The 21036-nt window shown below is 43.8% G+C and overlaps 1 protein-coding gene across 1 annotated transcript; it reads left to right on the top strand.

Annotated features, from left to right (window-relative positions):
* Window positions 1–802: 802 nt before the first annotated feature.
* On the top strand, window positions 803–20841 carry PPM1G (protein phosphatase, Mg2+/Mn2+ dependent 1G). The gene is made up of 10 exons (XM_082671973.1): window positions 803–1078; window positions 15542–15611; window positions 16083–16168; window positions 16511–16643; window positions 17327–17742; window positions 18321–18458; window positions 18785–19019; window positions 19405–19534; window positions 19827–19929; window positions 20247–20841. Exons 1-10 carry the CDS (start codon window positions 959–961, stop codon window positions 20451–20453), a joined length of 1638 nt encoding a protein of 545 aa, XP_082528099.1. The 5' UTR covers window positions 803–958; the 3' UTR covers window positions 20454–20841.
* Window positions 20842–21036: the final 195 nt, after the last annotated feature.

Raw genomic sequence — 21036 nt, 5'->3', positions numbered from 1 at the left:
GTGCTACACCAGGATAGCAGTGAAGTCCAAGTCACCCATTTTGGCGCTTGCGACCATCTCTATCCTATCTAATATTACCACTTAAAATCAATTTCCAACGAGGCCAGATAGTTTCCTCAAAAACCCTCACCAAAGCAGTTTACTTTCATTCTTCACCCTGCAACCTTGTAACATTATTCCCTTCTCCCCCTGGTATAACGCACGCCTGGGGCATCCTGAGGACCTCAAGCAACAGCTTTTCCACTCTCCTTTGATTTCTTCTCGACCAGTATAGACTGGGTCACAGATCGAGGTCTTCATTTTCTTTTGTCAGAAAGACTCTCTCACATCCTACTCGCATAGGCCTCACAAAGCCTGGCCAGGGTACTTCTTGCGCTCAGAACACGAGCCAACTTTAATTGAACTGTACGGGGCGGGGTTTGAGGGAGTCTGAGGGCGCGGTGGAGAGCGAGCTGACACGCTGGAAGATGAACCGGAAGTACCAGGTCCCGCACAAAAGAGCTTCAGACAAAACGCGAGAGGCCGGGGTAGAGGAGCGGAGGCGGGGGACAGTGGGGGACAGTTGGGGAGAGATACTGGCAAGGAACAACCTCCCAGTGTGCTCCAAGCAGGCCGCGGCCGTTGGTGGGCGTGGCCGCGCCAATCTCGCGGGAGGGCGGTTGGGCGGGCCGTTGTCCCCGCGGGCGGGGCGAGTTGCTAAGGAAATGACTGCCCGCAGCGCCGCGCCGCGCCGCGCCGGCCGGGCGGGGTCTGAAGCGGCGCCGTTTCCGCTTCCGCTCCCTCTCTGCTCCGGTCCCGTTACCGCCACCTGGGCCGCCTCGCGCCTTTCACCGGCACCTTGCGTCGGCCGCGCAGCCGGGCCCACTCCTGACACGCGCGCACCCGGGGCTCCGGCTCCGGCGCCGGCACGGGTCGCGCTCCGTTCGCCTTCCTCTGAGGCCGCCGGTCAGCCGCCGCCATGGGTGCCTACCTCTCCCAGCCCAACACGGTGAAGTGCTCTGGGGACGGGGTTGGCGCCTCGCGGCTGCCGCTGCCCTACGGCTTCTCCGCCATGCAAGGCTGGCGCGTCTCCATGGAGGTGAGGCGGGAGGGGCCCATAGGCTGACGGCTGTAGGGCGGGAACCTGACGGAGAAAGGGAGCCGGGGGGGATGGGGTCATCCCCGGGGAAGGGTCCGAATCGAGAGCCTGTGACCGCAGCGGCAGATTGGGGGGCGACAGCGAGAGCGGGGCCGGGGCCGAGAGGGAGCTGCCGGTGCTAGGAGACCGTGTGACGGTGGCCAGCTTGGCGGCGAGGGCTCGGCCATGTGGGGAGAGGCACCTTCCGCCCACTGACCGACCTCCCCGTGCCTTCGCTTCATCCTCTCGTGACAGACTAGCCCTCCAGGCTCGTAAACGGTGTGAGGTTTAATGTGGGAGTAAAGATGAAGAGAGGGACTATTTATCCATTGACTTTTGCTAGAGAGAGGCGGATAGATGTGAATGACTGTACTTAAAAAAAAAAAAGCGATGTGTGAGGCGTCTTTGGACGAGGAGTTTGACAGGAAAGGAAGCCACGCAAATAGTCCGCTTCAAAATCTTAATACCTGGATGCCTGGCCCTGGGCACCACATGTTAATTTCAGAGATTTGACTTGACCTCCAAGAATTGTCACTCATTTGTATTCTTTCAGGGCCTTTCTTGGCCTTTGGAAGCCTTGAACTGTGTCAGTCACTATAATTTCCTTTAAAATGATGCCTGATGTTTTTTCTCACTCGGAATTTCTCTAAAACTTAGTAATTGTCATTTTGCCTGTGCTTGTTGTAGCTTATAGTTTCCTTGATTTTCAATCATTTCATCAACTTTTTTTTTCTTATCCTACAGAGAACTGATTTTTCTTTTATAGAAAAATTTACTATCGATAAAAGGGAAAAATGGGAAAATTCTGGATAAAAAGGAGTAGTGTTGGGCAAATGGGTGTGAAACTACAAAGGAGAACAGAGAAAACTATGGTAGGAGGGAAAGGAAGAAAGACATGTGTAAGACGTGTTTTTGTGAAGAGTTTTGTGAAGTCTAGACAGAGGAGCCAGGGAAATGCGCTAATTATGTCTGGGATGGAAGGTTTATCCACTTACTAGGTGGGCTTCAGGTAACAGCCAAAAGTCTCCCTTGGGAATTTCATCAAATCCCTCACTCCTCCCTGTGGTTAGCTCTGGAATGACAGTATAAACTTAAATGGTTTGTTCTCAGCCTCACATTTTATACCCACGGCAGACTTTATCATCTGCTTAAAATCTCAGGAATGGAGAGGATCCTATACAGTTCATCTCACCACATTTTACAGCTCAAAAACCGACGCCCAGAGAGATTAGGTTACTTGTGCCTTGGTGGAAAGAATCTGTAGGATGAAAATTGTTCAAGACCTATACTACACACTGTTCTCATCTGTGTCAACAGATTTCTCTGTGGTGCACAGTATTGAGTTTACTGGGTGCTTGGTAAATGTAATTGTCTGGCTGGTAGAAATATCTGGATGTAGCTTCATTGTCAGTCTGGGGTTTGGGTTAGCTGGTAATTTGGAGGTTCCAGTTCTATGGCATTTTCTGTTAATATTGTAAGATTTGAGGTGACTATCTCATGTCACAGTAAGGCTTTTCCTTTGGGTTTCTTATTCCATATTTTCCACTTTCCTCTCTGCTGTGGTTGTTCCACTTCTTTGTTACGCTTTCTAGTTTTCTTTATGAATTGAGTTGCTTGGATAATCAATTTTCCAAGTCTTTTGCCCAGTGATTCTGTACTGTTTGCTTCTTCTCTGCAGGGCATTTCCCTTTATTTTTGGTTTCTCCTCTGGTAATTAGAACATAACTGTTTTCATCAGGGGCTGTTTGGTTTGTAGAGATCTTGCTAGACTATTCCTTAGATCCTAATCTTCCTCCTGAGAGATAACCACTTAGGGTTTTAAAATCTTATTATGCGATTTCTGAATTTCCCTTTGTTTGAATAGTTAAGTAGACCCAATCAAATCTTCTTGAAGTCCTGTTTGGGATCCTGTTCTGCTGCATTGATACTTTTGCTTCTGGCTTTGTTTCCTTTCTCCCTGAAGTGTAACATAGTTTCTTTGCTATGGCCAGAAGAGAACTGACTTCTAGCCTCTTGAGTGAATCTTACCTTTTCAGAAAGTGTACTCCTGTCCCTCTTAACCTTTAGGGCTGAATTTCACCAGTTTATTAATTCTATTGACCTTATTTGCCTGGTCCTAATGATTTAGTTGAGGTAAGTTTATCACACCCATACACATTATAAAGGTTACTGAAATCCTGACTGATGTATAGTCAGCCTTAGAGAGTACCGTTTTATCCCTTCTCTTGAGGCAAGAATGGCAACTATCAATAGCTGGCATTTTATACTTTCTGCCTCTCTCCAGCCCCTCTTGCTGTGGAACCAGGGTGTTTTGAGGAGGGGTAATCAAAATACCACAGTTGATGTTCCCTTCCCTTCTTCCTTCTCCATGGTTTGGAGGGACCCTCAAGCTGGTTGAGGTATGTATTTTGGGGGTTAACAGGTAGGTTGTGGAAGGGTGCCTGAGAAATATATATGGAAAGGCTCTGAGTTTCTGATGTCTAATGAGAAGTCCAATCTGAAAACAGTTTTAGTTGATGTAGTCTCAAAGAGACTAGAGTACTTTTAGTTTTTGGTTATGAGGTTCTCTGGAAGTGACAAAATTGCTTCCTGTGGGGAATTAGGATATCTATATCTATATCTATATCTTATATTTGTCCCTTTTAAAGGCAGCATCAATACCTAGAGTATAAATTTGAGTAGGCTAGCTGTTTATTGCCATATAGAAGCTGGCTTATTAGTGATCACAGAGGGTCATCTAGAATTGAATATAGATAATGTTGAGCAGAAAGTTCTTAAAGGTACATGCATGACAGTTTAAATCATTATATTAATAGGGGAAATATAAAATGAGATACCACAAGCATGCTGTGGGGTTCCCCTGGAGAGAGGGCATCTGAGGCTGAAGAGCATTTATTGTTTGTACCTCAGATTAGTGTCTCATCTTAGCTTAAAGCACTTTTTACTTACTGAACCAGATCAGAATTCCTTTGTCTAGGATACAGTTAAGCAACTTTCATAAAAGGGCATTCTTTTTGATCAGCATGCAGTTCCTATTCTTTACAATTCAAAATTAGCATGAAATGATATCGAATGTATGTCCATTAATATAAAGAAATTGTTTTCTACTATACTATTCCTTTATAAGTTTTCAAGCAACTGTAAGTTACAGTCAGAACTTATTTCTCAAGATTTCAAGAATATTTTACATTATTTCTGCTGCCCAATCCCCTAGCAGTTAATACTGCTTCTGAACCCCTGACCCTCTATTGGGTTACCATCTTGGAATTATACTTTCAGAGGTAAGGGCTTGAATTCGAGTGTGGAAATTTGACAGATCTGATCAGTAGTTCTTGCCACTGTTAGCTGCCATTAAAATTGTGCTGTCTGGAAGCACAAATCTTTAGAACTGAAAGCATCACTGATGTTTAATGACACTGTAAACTGAGTACCAGTTCCAGTGGAGTTGTTTTCTGTCTCCCTCTAAGTCTAGTTCAGAGATGGAGTGTTTCAACTTTAATCATGCATAGTACTTGAAAATGTATATACAGGTCCCTTTTTAAACAACTGTATCGAGATATAATTCAGGTACCATATCGATTTAAAGTGTACATTTCAATAGTTAATATACTCACAGAGTTGTGCAGCCATCACCACTATTAATTTTAGAACATTTTCATCACCTGAAAAAGAAATCTTGTAGCCATTATTAGTCACTGCCTATCCCCCCTCCTCTAATGCCTGGCAACCACTAATTTACATTATGGATTTGTTTATTCTGAACATTTCATATAAATATGTCACCTTTTATGTCTGGTTGCTTTTTACTAAACAATATACATATATTTTAAATTAATTAATTAATTAATTAATTTTTGGCTGCGTTGGGTCTTCGTTGCTGCGTGCCGGCTTTCTCTAGTTGCGGTGAGCTGGGGCTACTCTTCACTGCAGTGTGCAGGCTTCTCATTGCGGTGGCTTCTCTTGTTGCGGAGCACGGACTCTAGGCACGCGGGCTTCAGTAGTTGTGGCGTGCAGGCTCAATAGTTGTGGCTCGCAGGCTCTAGAGCACAGGCTCAGTAGTTGTGGCACATGGGCCTAGTTGCTCCGTGGCATGTGGGATCTTCCCGGACCAGGGCTCGAACCCATGTCCTCTGCATTGACAGGCAGATTCTTAACCACTGCACCGCCAGGGAAGCCCCTAAACAACATTTTTTTTTTTTTTAAACCCCATATTTGTTTATTTATTTATTTTTGGCTGTGTTGGGTCTTCGTTTCTGTACAAGGGCTTTCTCTAGTTGTGGCAAGCGGGGGCCACTCTTCATCGAGGTGCGCGGGCCTCTCACTGCTGTGGCCTCTCCCGTTGCGGAGCACAGGCTCCAGACGCGCAGACTCAGTAGTTGTGGCTCACGGGCCTAGTTGCTCCACAGCATGTGGGATCTTCCCGGACCAGGGCTCGAACCCATGTCCCCTGCATCGGCAGGCGGACTCTCAACCACTGCGCCACCAGGGAAGCCCCTAAACAACATTTTTAAGGGTCATCCAGGTTGTATCATGAATCAATCAGTACGTCATTCCTTTTTATGGCTGAATAATCTTCCATTGTATGCACATTTTGTTTATTCCTCCATCAGTTGATGGTGGTTTGGATTTCCACCTTTTGGCTATTATGAATAATGGTGCTATGAATATTCATGTTCAAATTTTTGTGTGGAAATAAGTTTTATTTCTCTTGAGTATATTCCTAGGAGTAGAATTGCTGGGTCATATAGTAACTCCACGTTTAACATTTTGAGGAACTGCCTGTTTTCCAAAGTGGTTGCGCCATTTTGCATTTCTACCAGCAGTATATGAGGGTGTCAGTTTCTCTACCTCCTCCCTACACCTGTTATCTTTTTTTTTTTTCCTCCAATTATAGCCATTCTGGTGGGTGTGAAATGATGTTTCATTGTGGTTTTGCTTGTATTTCCGTGATGGCTAATGATATTTGAGCATTTTTCCTTGTGCTTATTGGCCGTTTCTGTATCCTTGGAGAAATGGCTGTTCAGATCCTTCGTCCTTTTGTTTGTTTGTTTGTTTTGGCCATGCCGAGCAGCATGTGGGCATGTGGGATCTTAGTTCCCCAACCAGGGATCGAACCTGTGCTACCCTGCAGTAGACGTGCAGAGTCTTAACCACTGGACTGCCAGGGAAGCCCCTGTTGGTGTCCTTTGAAGCACAAAAGTTACTAATTTTGATGAAGTCCAGTTTATCTGTTAAGAGTTTCATAGTTTTGGCTCTTACATTTAGGTCTGTGATCCATTTTGAGTTAATTTTTGTGTATGGTGTAAAGAAGGGGTCCAAGTTCAAACTTTTACATCTGGATATGTGTTTGTCCCAGTGTCGTTTGTTTTTGTTTTTTTAGGTATTTATTTATTTATTTGGCTGCATCGAGTCTTAGTTATGGCACGCAGGATCTTCGTTGCAGCGTGTGGGCTTCTCTTTAGTTGTAGCGCATGGGCTCTAGAGGGCGAGGGCGTTGCAGCTCAGGGCTTAGTTGCCCCGCGGCATGTGGGATCTTAGTTCCCTGACCAGGGATCGAACCTGCATCCCCTTCATTGGAAGGCAGATTCGTAACCACTGAACCACCAGGGAAGTCCCCATCATTTGTTAAGAAGCGTATTCTTTGCCCTTTCTGCATTATCTTGGCATCATTGTTTAAGATCAATTGACCATAAATATGAGGGTTTATTTCTGGACTCTTAATTCCATTCCATTGATATATGGTACCACACTGTCTTGGTTACTATACCTTTGTGGTTTTGAAGTTGGGAAGTACGAGTCTTCCAGCTTTGTTCCTTTTCTTGTTTCTTCTTTTCTGGGTCCCTCGTATTTCCATATGAACTTTAGGATCAGCTTGTCAGTTTCAGTACAAAAGGCATCTGGGATTTTGATAGAAATTGTTCTGAATTTGTAGATGTATTGATGAGTATTACTGTCTTAATGATATTAAGTCTATAGTTTTCTTGTGATGTCTGTCTGGCTTTGGTATCAGGATAATACTGGCCTCATAGAATGAGTTGGGAAGTGTCACCCCGTCTTCTGTATTTTGGAAGAGTTTGTGAAGAATTGCTATTAATTAGTCTTTAAATATTTGGTAGAACTCACCAGTGATGCCATCTGAGATTGGGCTTTTCTTTGTAGGAAGTTTGTTTGTTTGCTAAAATACACATAACGTAAAATTTACCATCTTAACCATTTAAAATGTACGGTTCAGTAGCGTTAAGTAGATTCACATTGTTGTGCAACCAGTCTCCAGAATTCTTTTCATCTTTCAAAACTGAAACTCTATACCCATTAAACCCCTCCCCATTCCCCCTTCCCCCAGCCCCTGACAACCACTGTTCTACTTTCTGTCTCTATGAATTTGACTACTCTGGGTACCTCATATAAAGACAGATTTGTCTTTATGACTGGCTTATTTCACATAGCATAATGTCCTCAACGTTAATCCATGTTATAGCATGTGTCAGAATTTCCTTTCTTTTTAAGGCTTAATGATGTTCCTTTGTATGTATATATCACATTTTGTTTATCCATTCATCTGTTGATGAACACATGGGTTCTTCTACTTTTTGGCTCTTTTGAACAAAGCTGCTATGAACATGGGTGTGTAAATATCTCTTTGAGACCCTAATGGGAAGCTTAAGATCAAGGTGTCTGGAGAGGGCCCACTTCTTGGTTCATAGTGGCTGTGTTCTAGCTGTGTCCTCACAAGGCAGAGGACCTCTCTGGGGTCTTTTATAAGGGTACTAATTTCATTCATGAGGGCTCCTCCCTCATGACTTAATTACCTCCCAAAGCCCCTACCTCCAAATACCATCACTTTGGCCATGAAGTTACAACATAGGAATGTTAGGGAGACACAAAACATTCAGTCTATAGCACAGTGGTAATACATGCATATAATTTTAAAAGTCAGACAGTAATACATGACTTTTTAAAACCAAAAATGTAGTTCCCTTTCCAACCACCTTCAAAAGTTTTATCTTGAATTGCAAAGATTTAGATAAATTTAAGTATCATAAACCTAAATGATTGATCAAGTGACACAGGAGCCTTTGTGGATGTATTTGTAACCTTAGGAAATTGACATCAGGAAAGATAACCAGGTCTTTATTAATAGCAGATCCACTGGTGTCTAGAAGGTCAGAAGGGGCTATGTGATATATAATTTAGTAAAGCAAGACATAAGAGCCCTCATTCAGGTGATCTGTGTATTCTGCATCATTTCTTTCATACCACCTCAGTGGTTATTGTGTTATGATACAACTTTAGGTTTTGGGTAGTAAATGAAAGAGGAGGTATCCCTAAGATATTTGTTCTGAGGCAGCTGGGAACTCACCATCATAAGTAAACATCCTGCTGTGTTACAGAACATACTGTTAGGCCCCAGTGCTGTAAAGAAATTTAAGACAGTCTGTTTTCATGCTGTTTTGGACCTAGGACTCCCTTTTCCCCTATGGAATGTTGGATAACAATACAAGATAGCATATGCTGAATGCCAAATTATTGGTAGAAGCAATAAATATTAAAAGAGTTCGGGTGGGGAATGATCACAGAGTATTGGTGTGTTGAAGAAAGATCTCTTGGAGGTGGTGAGACTAACTGGACCTTTAGGAAAGAGTATAAATGGTAACAAATGGGGAGGAGGAAAGTGGGAGAAGAAAAGTATTAGACGAAAGGATAGGAGGAAAGACTGAAGCAGGCATGCTTACTACTTTGCTGGGGTAGGGTGTTCAGTATCAAGAGTGTCAAGAGTAGTTTCTTTTGGGGAATGGTATGTGTTAAAGAGGTTAGGTTATGGAGATGGATAGGAATGATTACTGAGTGCCTTAAATTGCCAGTAACTTGTATGGAATTAATCTAATGCAGTAGAGTCCATTGAAGGGCCTAGCAATAAAATGTTATATTAGGGAGATTAATCTGGCAGCTGGATGTATGTAGGCTGAATTACAGGGGGCAGAGAGTAGAGACAGGAGAGGAGTTAAAATACCATTAAGAATAAAGTAATCCAGGATCACAGTTATGAGGGAAGAGTCAGCAGGACTCAGTAACGGTTGGTGGAAGACAGCCAGGAAGTCAAGGAGGACTGATATTAGGTGTTGCTAGGAGAGTTAAGATTCCATTGACAGAAATAAGACATGTAGGGGAAGCTCTGATTTTTTTGGAGACTGCTAAGTTCCTGTTTACATATATTAAGCTTGAGGTGGAGAAGGGATATCCTGTAGAAACAGGCAATTGGAGGTATAGAACTATAGTTCTTCACAGAACCCAAGAGAACTTTTGAGAAAGCTGACATGGTTTGTACTATTTAATTACATACAGCCGTTGGGGAGAGTGAAGCCTGCAAAATGGCTATTTGGATTGCTGTTATAGTGACTGCCTGCTTCGTGAAGTATGATCTTGAAGGAGAAGGGTTTGAGTTTAAGAGGAAATGTTAATCTAGAAAGAGAGGAGAGGGACTTCCCTGGTGGTGCAGTGGTTAAGAACCCACCTGCCAATGCAGGGGACACAGGGTCAAACCCTGAGCCGGGAAGATCCCACATGCCGCAGAGCAGCTAAGCCCCTGTACCACAACTACTGATGCTGCACTCTAGAGCTCGTGAGCCACAACTACTGAGCCCACGTGCCACAGCTACTGAAGCCTGCACACATAGAGCCAGTGCTCTGCAGCAAGAGAAACCACTGCAGTGAGAAGCCCACTCCACACAATTGGAGAAAGCCTGCGCACAGCAACGAATAGCCAAAAATAACTAAATTTATTTTAAAAAAGAGGAGAAATATTGCTTCTGAGGCAGAAGTGAAGGAGATGTTAGATACAACTATGGAGAAATTTTGAGTTAGAATAGGGAAGATGAGGTAGATCTTGAAATAAGACCTTGATATAAGTAAAGTAAGAGGTTAGCTCATCTGCTGTGAGTGAAAGGAAAATAACATTGAGAGCTTGAATAATGTGGGAAAGGTTTGTGACTGACCGTGGTTAATATATTTAAGAGTCAATGCAGAATAGAGAAAAAAGTGCTAAATGGAAGTAGTCACCACAATCAACATGATTTCATGACATTTTATGACTAGCGATACTTAGTGGCTCTGATTCAAGTGTGAAGAAAGCATTTGGTCGGGTTATACAAGGTTGGATGAGTTTTTCTAGATTGCTAAGAGACAGAGTTGAAATATGCAGTACTTAGCTCTGACTCAGAAAAGGACAGAGACAGACAAAGGTAAAGGTATGTAAGCTATGATTGAAGATGTAAGGGGGAAATTGAAGTGCTTAGAGAAGGTAGAGCAGTTCCAAGTGATATAGATCCAAAACCTCACCAAGAAGTTGAGGAGAAGGTAATGTGGAGTGGTTTTAGGAACTGAGACCTCAAGGCATAAGATGAGTCTTTATTGTGGGCATTCCTCTTTGAGAAAAAGGATAGAGAAGACAAATGTGAACCAGGTACTGAATTTCAGAGCAGAATATATATACTTATATATTATGTTCCAGTTTACAAAGAAGTTTTACATCATCATCATGATAGTCCTGTGATGATATGAGTAATGTAGATATTCTTATTCCATACTATAGAGGGTAAAATTGAGGCACACCAATGGATAGCTGACCAGAGATCACACAGTATATGGTAGCTTGGCAGCTTAAGGACAATCATAGGTTTCTTTTGTTGTGGTCATTATTCAGAATGGAACGATATGGCTAATAAAAATAAAAATCTTGAAAAGTAGGATATAATTATTACTCAGATTTCACCCTCCACTAAGTTTGATGTGTGATCTTACAGACTTCTGACATATACATAGATACCTAATTTTTTGCTTTTTATCACAATATATTGTGAACTCATTTCTGAATGAATACATATTGATTATTTCTGACAGCTGCATATATTCCATTGGAGGGATGTACTGTTTGTAATCTAACCTATTCATGGAAATTTAGATGGTTATAATTGTTTTTTATTATAAGTAATGCTGTAATGAACATTCTTCCTATCTTTGTTTCCTTGTGTCAGTAGTCCCATAAAATAAACTTTTAGAAGTCAAATTACTAGATCAAAAGACATGCACATTGTGGCACATATTACAAAATTGCCGTCCAGGAAAACTAGTAATTTATATTCCTGTTTGATCAGAGTACATGAGAATGTGTTTTTATCTTCACTCTTATTATTACTGGATACTATTCATCTTTTTCATCATTCTAATTTGCACAAAAGGATAATTCCTTGTTTTTTTAATGTTCATTTCTTTGATTACTATTGAGGTTAAATATTTTTTCCTGTGTTCAGTGTTGCTAGATCTGCTTCAAAGTCACATGATCTTGTGAGGAACAGATGAGAAGTCAAAAAGATTTTTTTAAATAGAGGTGTGGGTTCAAAAGAGATGGTACACCAACCTAAATGTCCATCAACAGATGAATGGATAAAGAAGATGTGACACATATTTACAATGGAATATTACTCAGCCATAAAAAGAAACGAAATTGAGTTATTTGTAGTGAGGTGTATGGACCTAGAGTCTGTCTTACAGAGTGAAGTAAGTCAGAAAGAGAAAAACAAATACTGTATGTTAATGCATATATATGGAATCTAAAACAAAACAAAAAAACGGTACTGATGAACCTACTTACAGGGCAGGAGTAAAGAGGTAGACATAGAGGATGGACTTGGGAACATGGGGTGGGAGGGGGAAGCTGGGGCAAAGTGAGAGTAGCATCGACATATATACACTACCGAATGTAAAATAGTTGGCTGGTGGGAAGCAGCAGCATAGCACAGGGGGATTGGCTCCGTGCTTTGCGATGACCTAGAGGGGTGGGATAGGGAGGATGGGAGGGAGATGCAAGAGAGAGGGGATATGGGGACATGTGTATGCATATGGCTGATTCACTTTGTTGTGCAACAGAAACTTAACACAGTATTGTGAAGCAATTATACTCCAATAAAGATCTATTTTTATAAAAAAGATGATACAGCTGTGATTTAGAGTACGTTGCAGGACAGAGGAAGACCAGTTGATTCTCTTGTTCCACTGGGAAGCAGTGGACAGGAAGAGTGCTCCTCTCTCATCTACCAAAAAAGTGAAATTAGTTGGACCAGCCTCTCAAATTTTAGCATATATTGAGTCTTTTTAAAAAGACATTTCATTTACTTTTGAAAAAGCTAAACATTCCCATGGTTAAGTCTTGCTCCCATCAGTCTGTCTGCACCCTCATGCCCTCCCACAGTTTACTTTTATTAGTTTTCTGTGTGTTCTTGTAGTATTAAAGTATGAGAAGGCAAATGTCTATTCCTGTGCTCCCTCCTATACAGAAAGCAGCTTACTAAATATATCATTATGCACTTTGTTTTATTTAACAAAATATCTTGGAGATATTCCATGAATTTTTTTTGTTTGTGTTTTGTTTTTTTTAAGGAAAGCAATATTTGTGGATCTCCAATATTCACTAAAATGATTTTAATGTAATGTTACTTATATGTGTACAAACATAGAACTGGACATATGTGTACAAACATAGAACTGGACATAAATTACATGCCAACAAACCAAACTACAAAATCAACAGAATTAAAATCAACATAAATGTGACACAACTGTTTTGCTGAAACTAATCAGACACTCACAGCATGACCAAGGTAGTGACGGCTGAGGTACAGTTTCTTATGGGTTTGGCATACCTGTGCTATACTGTGTCCCATGCCCATTCTCTCACTGCTTTTGTCATCCAACCCGTCCCTTCTCACTTTTTCTTTATTTCATAGCATTACCATCTTTCCATGTGAATTATGCTATCATTCTATATGATTTACCTATTTATTGTGGTTGTTGTCTAATATCCCTCACTAGAATATAAGTGTTTTATGAAGTGTGGGTCTTTATTTTGTTCACTGATATATCCTGAGCACCCAGAACACATACTAGCACATAATGGATATTCAGATATTTGATGAATGAATGAATGAACAAATGAATTCTTAGGCACATTAAAGTCTGAGAACCACTGTAGAGGATGCTGTGGTAAAAGACAATCATAAAAGGCAAGAAAGTGCTAAGATGTTGGTGATAGGAGAGGAAGGCCCAGTAAGATAAACCCTGGTCTAGAGGGATGGGAGGTCAGTGTGGCTGGTGGTAGAGCGGTTGGAAGAGGGAGAGAGGAAGAAGATGACCTTTGGTGTGTGGTGTTCTTCTAGATCCTGGGGATGAGGCTAAGAGGCAGTTGTGTCAATGACCATAGATAAGCCATCAGAGGCCTTCTGTGGACGCCCATTAGCTTCTGGGGCACTTTCTCCTGGAGACAATCAGAGGGAAATACAAGAAAGAGTAGCTCCTTTTCAGTGCTCTCCTTCCCTACTTTAAAACCCTAAGTTTTTGTTTTTTTGTTTTTTTTTTAAAGTGAGTTTTTTTTTTTTTAATTAATTAATTTATTTTTGGCTGTGTTCGGTCTTCGTTTCTGTGCGAGGGCTTTCTCTAGTTGCGGCAAGCAGGGGCCACTCTTCATCACGGTGCACGGGCCTCTCACTGTCGCGGCCTCTCTTGTTGCAGAGCACAGGCTCCAGACGCGCAGGCTCAGTAGTTGTGGCTCACGGGCCCAGCCGCTCTGCGGCATGTGGGATTCTCCCAGACCAGGGCTCAAACCCGTGTCCCCTGCATTGGCAGGCAGACTCTCAACCACTGTGCCACCACGGAAGCCCCTTTTTTGTTTTTTTTTAAATTTATTTTTGGCTGAGTTGGGTCTTCTTTGCTGCGCATGGGCTCTCTATAGTTGCGGTGCGCGGGCTTCTCATTGTGGTGGTTCCTCTTGTTGCAGAGCACGGTCTCTAGGTGTATGGGCTTCAATAGTTGCGGGACACAGGCTCAATAGTTGTGGTGCACGGGCTTAGTTGCTCCGCAGCATGTGGGATCTTCCTGGCCCAGGGATCAAACCCGTGTCCCCTGCCTTGGCAGGCGGATTCTCAGCTACTGCGCCACCAGGGAAGCCCCCTAAGTTTTATATTCTAGACTTGTATAATTAAGGAATAGTCTTATTTTAGTGACAACAGAACTACTACATTCAGGTCTCCTGACTATCAGTATAATTAGAAAATTTTAAATACTAATATCTGAAAGACAAAGGAGAACTATTAACTTTACTAACTAATCAAAGTAAATAGCTAGGGGCTTCCCTGGTGGCGCAGTGGTTGAGAGTCCGCCTGCCGATGCAGGGGACACAGGGTCGTGCCGCGGTCTGGGAAGATCCCACATGCCGCGGAGCGGCTGGGCCCATGAGCCATGGCCGCTGAGCCTGCGCTCCGCAACGGGAGAGGCCACAACAGTGAGAGGCCCGCGTACCACACACACACACACAAAAAAAAAAGTAAATAGCTAATTATATCCTTTTTGTCTGTAGAGAATACCTGAAAGGAAGGTTGGGTTGTTTTCCAAGATGGGGCAGGGTAAGCGGCAGTACCCTTTTATCTAGGTCTGACAGTCTTGCCTGAACTTTGGCTTAGCCAGGAATATTAGTTTGGGTGGCAGTTTTATTAATAGGAGAATTTGATCAAGCCCAGCCTCCCAAATAAAACGTTCGTGTAGCAGGACCATTGCAAATTTCTCTTCAGGTGTGCTGTGCCTTCAGAGTTAAATGGTATCTCAGTTCCAGCTGGGGATAGGAGATGGGATGGCTGATTTAATGGGGCATTGTAAATTCCAGTTAACAAGTACTACACACAGTGTAGTTTAATAACTATTTGTTGGAAAGATTCCTTTTGTAAATATATCCTCCCCCTAGCCTTGGGGGTAACTTCTTAAATGAGTTAAACTTTAAGAGAAAAGGGGAGTAATTTGTTTAGATGGTGGTTTTGGGGGGGTGGGGAGTATTAAATGTATGTAGCTTTACCAATTTCTAGTGCTTTCACTCAGGCTGTCTTAGGATTCTCCTAGAAACTTTTTAGGTCGGTAATGCCCTCAGGTTGCTTTTTGCTATCTTCCCTAACATTTTCTTCCTTTAAGTTCACTGATTCATAGAATGGGTCTGGAAGTGACTTTGAAGATCCTTTATTCTGGTTCTTCCCATAGTTGCCACAAATCCAAAAGGGTCAGGTCTAGAGTTCCAACAGCCAAACATTCTGCCATCTGGACTGAGATCTCCTAGGCTGAGGCTGCTAGACTGCAGAGGTAGTGACCTGATTCATCTCTTTCCCTTCTTCCCTCCCTCCTTCCTTTCCTTTTCCCCCCTCCCTTCCTTTCTCCCTCCTGTGTACTATTCTTATTTATCATCCCATCTTCCTTTCTTATTTCTAGGCCATGTAGGTCAGCCAGGGAAGGGTTAGTGAGATTAAGGTGTAAAGGCAATCCTTAATGACCTGAGGTGCACAAGGAAGAATACCCTTTGACCTTAAGAAATGCTGATTATGCTCTTTTTCCTAGGATGCTCACAACTGTATTCCTGAGCTGGACAGTGAGACAGCTATGTTTTCTGTCTACGATGGACATGGAGGTAACTTTAGCAGATCATGTGGTAACATTCTAGGACCCCACTTCCAGGTCCTTTGTTCTTTTACTTTCCAGGGTTCTGGTCCTCAGATATAATTTCCTGCCTAGTGCTATTTTTCTCTATTCTGCCATTCGTCCTTCCCAGGAGGATAGTGTATTGGTTCTTAATCTCACCAGGCCTTGTTTCAGTCCAAGAAGTCTCTTCCTACATTAGCATTTATCTCTTTTTCACTGAAAACTAAGTATACAGGCGAGAAAAGACATGGGCTATATTAATATAGCCCTGAGAGAGGTGATGGTGAAATCCATTTTCTTGGTCAGAACTTCCCGAAACATTGTCTTTTAAATAGGTTTCAGTTGTGCTAAGACATTCATCTCCTCAATCCTTGGGATTCACTCTAGAATGGTGTGCTGATATTATATCACTTTCTATGTGTGTGAAGCTATGCTCTGGGTGACTTTACCTTTGTTCTAGGGGAGGAAGTTGCCTTGTACTGTGCCAAATATCTTCCTGATATCATCAAAGATCAGAAGGCCTACAAAGAAGGCAAGCTACAGAAGGTCTGTCTTCCCACACTGTTCATTCTCCATTTCTGCAGACTTTCCCTTTTTTTCCAGTCCTTGGCTTTTCCTTTTTCATTGCCACCCAGCTTCTTCTTATTGTATTTCTTAAAGAATTCTGTACCTAAAATGAGCTTATTCCCACTTGATCCTTTTTAGAGCTACCTTATTGATTCCTAAGTCTCTAAACTGTTTTTTATTTGTCTGTGAGTGTCTCACAGCTTGGTGGATCACACTCTAATTTGCATCTCATCCTCGTGCCCAGGCTTGTGTATAGGCAGTTCATTTTGTACCCGCCTACTTCTTCCTACACTTGCCTCATACTAGTTTGATTATATTCAGGCTTTGGAAGATGCCTTCCTGGCTATCGATGCCAAACTGACCACTGAGGAAGTCATTAAGGAGCTGGCGCAGATTGCAGGGCGACCCACTGAGGATGAGGATGAAAAAGAAAAAGTAGCTGATGAAGATGATGGTGAGTGTGGCGTCTTTTGTTTGAAAGGAAATTGGCATATTAAAGAACTGCTCTTTAATACATATTAGTTGTGTGTCAGTTCTGAAAGATGGCTTCCTAGGAACCTGGGAAATCCTCATGTTAAAGAATCTCCTGTACTACAGGTGGTTATGAAAAGGTGAGAGAGGATTAACCTTTGTTGAGTTCATAGTGTTGTAGTTGTAAGCATTTTTATATACATCATCTTTTGTCATTGCGATTGGGTCTTTCTGGTTCATTTTAATGTTTATGTGATCTATTTTTTAAGACTGGAGCTGCCTTTAGCCATAGCAGCCAGTCATTAAGCCTGAGCCCTAGGCCTGGACTAGTAGCATTGTGGACTTCCTGGGTCCTTAGCCAGATTAGGGTTTCCAACTTACCAATAAAAAATGAGAGGTGACAGGGAACGCATATAGTAACTAGTATTCCTTTGACTAAGAAGGGAGTGCAAGACAAAGACCAAAGGAAGTCTCTGGAGGCTGATGTTACTTGAGGAAAAGGGAGCAAAGGGCTGTTCTTCTGAGATTTGATAAGTGTGAGAGGAGCCTTAGGAGTGGGAGGTGGTGGGGAAGTTGGAACTCAGGTTGCAAGGGCTGTGGAGGTAGTAAGGGACTGATTCCATGAGGAGTCTGGCATGGGGTGCTGATTTAGCCTCTCCCCTGCAGTGGACAATGAGGAGGCTGCACTGCTGCATGAAGAGGCTACCATGACTATTGAAGAGCTGCTGACACGCTACGGGCAGAACTGTCACAAGGGTGCTCCCCACAGCAAATCTGGAGCTGGGACAGGCGAGGAACCAGGGTCCCAGGGCCTCAATGGCGAGGCAGGACCTGGGGACCCATCTAGGGAAACTTCTTCAGAGGAAAATGGCCCCACAGCCAAGGCTCACACGGGCCTTTCCTCCAACTCGGAATGTGGGACTGAGGCAGGCCAAGGTGGGGAGCCTGGCACTCCCACTGGTGAGGCTGGGCCTTCCTGCTCTTCAGCCTCCGACAAGCTGCCTCGAGTTGCTAAGTCCAAGTTCTTTGAGGACAGTGAGGATGAGTCAGATGAGGCGGAGGAGGAGGAGGAAGACAGCGAGGTAAGGGCCCAGTGGGGGCAGATAGACATTGAAGTTGTAGAGAGGGCCTGGTTGGTCGCCGTGCATAGCTTTCTACTCTTTTCTGTCTATTTTGACATCATCCCCCAACTACAGTCTAAGCTTTTTTAAAATTCATTATCTCCACCAACACAGGTACCATTAGCCCTCTTAACCTCTTCCTTTGTTGACATTATAACAAACAGATCTAGTTCTGGCCTTTCAGAGTCTGTCTCCTGGAGAGAGAACAAGAAGTTGGTGGTTGTTACTTTGGATATTTGGGTTTTTCTGGGCAACTTATTTTCTGGTCATGTTGCCTGGAAGGTGCTTTTGGCTAGCAGCTCTGGCCTTGCCTGAGGTTTCCTGCTGGTGACCGCTGAACCTAGTTCAGGATATTAGTTATATCCATCCTAGTCCTCTCTCCCGTCCTCCACATTTTTCTGTCATGATCATATATTTGCATCTTTCAGTGTTTTAAGGATCTATGTTCAGTCAGGGCCTCTTGGTTCTGAGCATGAGTTGAGGGGAGGGGGCAAGGAGGTCATCTCAGTCTCAGTAGCCTGGGATTGTCCCTCTGGCAGGAATGCAGTGAGGAAGAAGATGGCTACAGCAGTGAAGAGGCAGAGAATGAGGAAGACGAGGATGACACTGAGGAGGCTGAAGAGGATGAGGACGAAGAAGAGGAGATGATGGTGCCTGGGATGGAAGGCAAAGAGGAGGTGTGTGGGGAAGGGAGGGCAATGAGTCTGGAAAGCCAAGAGGCCAAGTGTGAATTCTCTGATTTTGATTTTGGGAGAAGCGTCCCTTCCTATCTTAGCACTGAAGTCATGGTCATGGAAGGATTTACTCTGCAAGGGGAGTTAGGCCTTTCGGGTAGAATTATCTCAGAAAAGGGGGAGAGCGTGCTATATCTGGAAAGATTAAAGCTGTGCTCCTCCTGTCTATTAAAGTGGTCTTGGTGGTCCTAGTGAGATGAGAAGACATAGGGGAATGATTACAGCTGGTGTCCAGAAGCTCCCATGATGGTCCTTTTCTTCCTTTTAAGCCTGGCTCTGACAGTGGTACAACAGCAGTGGTGGCTCTGATACGAGGGAAGCAGTTGATCGTAGCCAATGCAGGAGACTCCCGCTGTGTGGTGTCTGAGGCTGGCAAAGCTTTAGACATGTCCTATGACCACAAACCGGAGGATGAAGTGGAGCTAGCACGTATCAAGAATGCTGGTGGCAAGGTCACCATGGATGGGCGAGTCAATGGTGGCCTCAACCTCTCCAGAGCCATTGGTAAGGGCCAAGAAACTATGGGAAAAACTTCTGGGGTCTTGTTCTCTGTTCCAGACTACCTATAGCAAACTTTAATCTTCATGGCCTTTTTATCTTTCCAAGTATTTTTGTATCTACTACCTATGTCCCTTAATCATCGCTATGAAATAGGTAAAATAGGTATCACTTCTAGATGATGAAAAAACAGGTTAGTGACTGACCTAAGGTTCAGCAACCCAAAGACAGGGCTGAAACCAGAAAAACTAGAACTCACTTCTCCATTCCACTAGATTATGGAACTTTGTAAAGAAGGGAAATAAATGGCAGGGTTTGACTGGCCTCAAACACAAATCTGTGTGAAGTGCTCAAACTACTTACTCATCATCCATCCATTCCTTTACTTCAGGAGACCACTTCTACAAGAGAAACAAGAACTTGCCACCTGAGGAACAGATGATTTCGGCCCTTCCTGACATCAAGGTGCTGACTCTCACTGACGATCACGAATTCATGGTCATTGCCTGTGATGGCATCTGGTAAGCACTGGCGGAAAACCCTAAAATTCCCTTTTTTCCCCTGCAGCATTACTTCTAGGGCTCTGAGCTGCTTTATCTTCCTTCTAATGGCTGTAGTCAGCCCCTTTTCTCAGGCTGCTCTAGAATTAGAGCCTAGATAGGCAGCAGCTTGGTGTCAAGACCCCCAAGCCTAAGGCAAAACTGAGAAAAATCTCTGTGGGTGTTTACGTTGGCCTGAGCCATCTGTGACCTCTATCCTCTACTCTGCCTTGCTGGGACTAAAGAAGATTCTTACTGTTGTTTTTGACCCCAGGAATGTGATGAGCAGCCAGGAAGTTATAGACTTTATTCAATCGAAGATCAGTCAGCGTGATGAAAATGGGGAGCTTCGGTTATTGTCATCCATCGTGGAAGAGGTAAGTCCCAGGGTAGAGGAGAGAGGGTGTCTGGTCTGTGTATCCAGGGTTTTCTCTTTTGGCCTGAGTTAAGACCAGAGCCTGGGAGTATCACTAATTACTGACAGATACTAAACTCTGACTAGAAAGTTTCACTTTCCCTCATTTCCCTGACTTATCCTTATGCCTCATGCACTAGCAAGTGGCCTGTTTTGTGACACCTGTTGCCTGTTCCCCTCCTTCTGCCACCCTGTCTCAGCAAGGCCAGCCCTTTGAGACTTTAGGTTCCCAGGAAGGTTTTCAAACTCTGAAGCTGAGCTACCCCATCCCTTTTGTAGCTGCTGGATCAGTGCCTGGCACCAGACACTTCTGGGGACGGTACAGGATGTGACAACATGACCTGCATCATCATTTGCTTCAAGCCCCGAAACACAGCAGCACTTCAGCCAGAGAGTGGCAAGCGGAAACTGGAGGAGGTGCTCTCTACTGAGGAGGCTGAAGAAAATGGCAACAGTGACAACAAGAAGAAGGCCAAGCGGGACTAGCGGTTGTCCAGACCCCTGCCCACCTAGACTGTTTTCTGAGCCCTCCAGACTGAGACTGAGTTTTGTCTTTTTCCTTTAGCCTTAGCAGTGGTTATGAGGTGTGCAGGGGGAGCTGGGTGGCTTTGCTCAGCCCATTCCAAAGAGGGCTCTCCCTCCACACAGCAGCCTGGGAACCTCTGCTGTCCTCCCCAGCCGCCTCCTTGCTCCTTGGGGCTCATCACCGGTTCTGTGCCTGTGCTCTGTTGTGTTGGAGGGAAGGACTGGTGGTTCTGGTTTTTACTCTGTGAACTTTATTTAAGGACATTCTTTTTTATTGGCGGCTCCATGGCCCCCAGCCGCTTGTACCCGCTCTCTGTTGTACACTTTCAGTCAACACTTTTTCAGACTAAAGGCCAAAACCTAATCGTGCCCATGGTGTCCTTTTTTCTCTGCTGCCATCCTGTCCAGACCAGCCACCCAGGATGCCTTGGCTGCATAGTTGGCCCCCACCAGTAGCATCGACCTAGCCCTTCCCTGTGTGTGGGGGGGGTGTGTGTGGGGGGGGGTGAGGTGGTGTGTGCGGTGTGTGTGTGCGTGTGTGTGT

Source organism: Grampus griseus (genome assembly GCF_964374135.1).
Source record: "Grampus griseus genome assembly, chromosome: 15".
NCBI lineage: Eukaryota > Metazoa > Chordata > Mammalia > Artiodactyla > Delphinidae > Grampus > Grampus griseus.
Note: the sequence above shows the minus strand (reverse complement) of the source record. Positions and strands in the feature narration are given on the sequence as shown.

Coding starts and splice junctions, on each gene's coding strand:
- PPM1G (XM_082671973.1), top strand. CDS start 959: ATGGGTGCCTACCTCTCCCAGCCCAACACGGTGAAGTGCTCTGGGGAC. Junction 17,743..18,320: donor AGGAGGAGGAAGACAGCGAG/GTAAGGGCCCAG, acceptor TCCCTCTGGCAG/GAATGCAGTGAGGAAGAAGA. Junction 19,020..19,404: donor CAACCTCTCCAGAGCCATTG/GTAAGGGCCAAG, acceptor CCTTTACTTCAG/GAGACCACTTCTACAAGAGA.